Here is a 3,353-nt window from a genome sequence, read left to right as displayed (position 1 = left end):
GCGGACCCATTAATTTCAATGGGGACAGACTATGTCCCACCGGGTCCGAATTATGGATCCGCACTTCTGAGTCCACAATTGCGTTCCTGAAATAAATAGAACATGTCCTTTTCTATATAGTGCCGGCGATGTGCGGTCCGCAAATTGTGGAACGCACATCGCCGATGTCCGTGTTTTGCGGATCTGTGGATCCGCAAAACACTTGCGGACGTGTGAATGGAGCCTTAAATAGATCCTGAGGTACTCCTTCAGTGGAAACCCTCAATAAGTGACCACATTTTGGAAACTACTCATCTAGAGGTATAGTGGGTTTTTAGTTTCCTCATAATTTTTACAGTAAATTTAGTTGGAATAATTTAGAGAAGGTGGACTAAGATGTTTTCTAAAATATAAATTCTCATTGGGCAATAGGAAAGGATAAAAAGGGTTTCATGAAAGTAAAAGTATAAAATTATACATCAAAAGTAGTATGGTAAATTTTGAAGCATCTTTTCATACAAAGGCCAGGTTTTGATGGACATGTTTCACATTGATAGCTGGTTTCCTTTCTAATACCATTTTTGTAACACACACGGCAACGTTTTAGCGGCTTGCTCTTTTTAGCAGTGGGAGAAATTTCACTGGGGAAGTGCTGTCCTGGCACTATCCTTGTTGCCGCACATGTAGAAGTGGTACTGGGGCCTGCCTCCTCCCGGTCCCAATATATGAGGGCCTTTATTACATTTTCTAGAAATTCAAGAAAAGTTCCCTCTTGGCCAGCATTTCTGTAAAGCACAAATGCATTATATAATGCAACCTGTGTAACGTGCACCACAAGTTTTTTATACCATATCCTGGATTTTCGCATGGCACTGTAGGGTTTGAGTACCTGGTCTGACAGGTCTACCCCACCCATAAATTTATTATATTCTTGAATGCACACTGGTTTAGGGGTTTCAGTGCCAGTACCTCTAACAGGCACAAGGGTGCTGATGTCACAATGTATTGTGGTTAACATAAGTACATCTCTTTTGTCTTTATATTTAACACACAATATATTTTCGTTACAAAGTGCTCTGCTCTCTCCCACCCTAAGCATTTGCCCCAGCAGCGTTTTTGGGAGGCCTTTTTGGTTCTTTCTTATTGTGCCACATGCCACCGTACTTCTGTTAGCAAGGCACTTAAAAAGTGATATATTGGAATAAAAGTTGTCAAGGTACAGGTGGTATCCTTGATCCAGCAATGGGTGAACCAAATCCCATACAATTTTTCCGCTTATTCCAAGGGTAGGGGGACATTCTGGGGGTTCTATTTTAGAATCCTTCCCCTCATATATTTTAAAGCGATGTGTGTAGCCAGTTTCACTTTCACACAATGTATACAGCTTGATGCCATATCTTGCCCTCTTGTTTGGCAAGTACTGTTGAAAATGCAGCCTTCCTTTGAAGTTCACTAGGGATTCGTCAACAACAATATGTTTATCAGGGGTATATAGTTCTGCAAACATAGAATTGAAATGGGTGATTATGGGCCTTAATTTATACAATCTATCAAAATTGGGATCATCTTGGGGTGGGCATCTGGTATTATCATTGTAGTGTATAAATTTCATTATGGCTTCAAATCTCATTCTAGACATGGCTGCACGATACATTGGATTGTGGTAAAGTATGTCTGTACTCCAGTATGCTCTTATAGATGGTTTTTTTACCAGGCCCATACTTAATACAATGCCCCAAAATGTACGCATCTCCCCAGCGTCGGTAGGGGTCCATTTCGGGGCATGAAATGTTGTAGGATTCATGGCAATAAATTGGTTTGCGTACAAATTGGTTTGCACAACCATCAATGAAATTAAATTATCAGTAAAGAAAAGCTTGAAAAAATCAATTTCTCTAAACCCAGTCGTATTAACATGTGTACCCGCATCAGCAGTAAAGTTGGGTACCTGGGCCACATAGTTATCTGGGGGTGCCCAAATAGGTGCACTTGACTGATCATCAACCCTTTGGCGCCTTCTTGGGGGTTCATCAGATTCATTTGAAGATGATGATGCAATAAAATTCATGTCACCTTCACTTGCAGACTCAGTGTCTAAACAAATCATGGCGTACACCTGCTCTGCAGTAAACCGCCTGCCATGCGCCATATTTGAATTTTAGTAAACAGTCCAGTAACTGTAGAAGATAAAACAGTATATATTTTTTTCGAATGGTACTGAAATATTTTATATGTGGATGTCAACGGGAAGGAGGGCCTCTAGAAAATATGTAGTTCTGGGTGCGACTGGGTCAGGGCCGCTAACAAAGTTATAAAACTAAACGGCCGCTAAATGGGTAAAAAAAAATATCTGCTCTGAAAAAAAAAAAATATAGGATGGGGTTCACTGGAAAGTAATGGGTGGATGAGGAGTGTATAGTGATTGTGCAACTTGACAGGAGCTCTGAGTGACAATAACCCTCTCTGATCAACTCTCTGAGAGAACTGAGGTGATCAGAGGGGGTGAAGTCACCTACTCAGAATCCTGTCCTCTGATTGGCCAACCTAGGACCATCTTGATTGGTCCTGGGTTGGCAAACTGTGACTGGTAGCTAATCAAAGCTGTCACCATGGCGACAGGTTCGCATCTACAGTGTGGCGTGAGTAGCGATCCTCGATGCCTTTGCCTCTGCCTTTCTGCTCTGATCGGTGCATTGGTGGGACCGATCAGAGCACACCGCTCTGCAATATACTTCGGGTGGCTGTCGGAGCGCCGCTGCAGTCTCCGTTACAGCCCACCCCCCTCAAAACGTGCGCACTAATAACAATTGCGCTGATTGGTCCATGAGACTTCACGGACCAATCACAGCGATCGCCGACGGGGGTGTGCTCTCACAGCTACCAGGCCGGCTAGCTGTGATACTTAGCGGCCCGTGACAGCTGTCATCAGAGCGCTACCACTATATAATAAAAAATTGTGACAGTTTCTAGCCATGACGGGTATACACGTCATGTAGCGCAAAAGAGCTATGTTTCATGATGTGTATACTCGTCAACGAGCGTTAAGGGGTTAAACGTGAGACAGTGAAGAATCAGAAACACAAACTTATAGACTTGTTTCCCTGAAAGAACTGGAGGACTCCCAAATCTCTCAATAGCTAATAAAAATGTTATCCTAGACAGTTTCCCACAGGACATCATTTGTAATTGGGCACTCAGAATCCCAAAGCCCAAAATATATAAAATAGATTCTCATGAGATGTTGTTTTCAAGATACCAGAATATTAACATATAAAATACAAACCATGCTCGACAGCAGCCTTCTTAAAATACCGTTTTTACACATTATTGTTTGCACTTCTTTTTCCAGCTATGATCCACCTCATAAAATTATT

General features: G+C 42.1%; 1 protein-coding gene across 1 annotated transcript; it reads right to left on the bottom strand.

The window, feature by feature from the left end:
• Nucleotides 1-451: 451 nt before the first annotated feature.
• On the bottom strand, nt 452-2,128 carry LOC122925576 (piggyBac transposable element-derived protein 4-like). The gene has a single exon (XM_044276934.1). It carries the CDS (start codon nt 2,126-2,128, stop codon nt 452-454), a length of 1,677 nt encoding a protein of 558 aa, XP_044132869.1.
• Between the last annotated feature and the right edge of the window lie 1,225 nt (nt 2,129-3,353).

Source organism: Bufo gargarizans, chromosome 2 (genome assembly GCF_014858855.1).
Source record: "Bufo gargarizans isolate SCDJY-AF-19 chromosome 2, ASM1485885v1, whole genome shotgun sequence".
Lineage (NCBI taxonomy): Eukaryota > Metazoa > Chordata > Amphibia > Anura > Bufonidae > Bufo > Bufo gargarizans.
The sequence above is the reverse complement of the archived record's forward strand: the minus strand, read 5'-3'. Positions and strand labels throughout refer to the sequence as shown.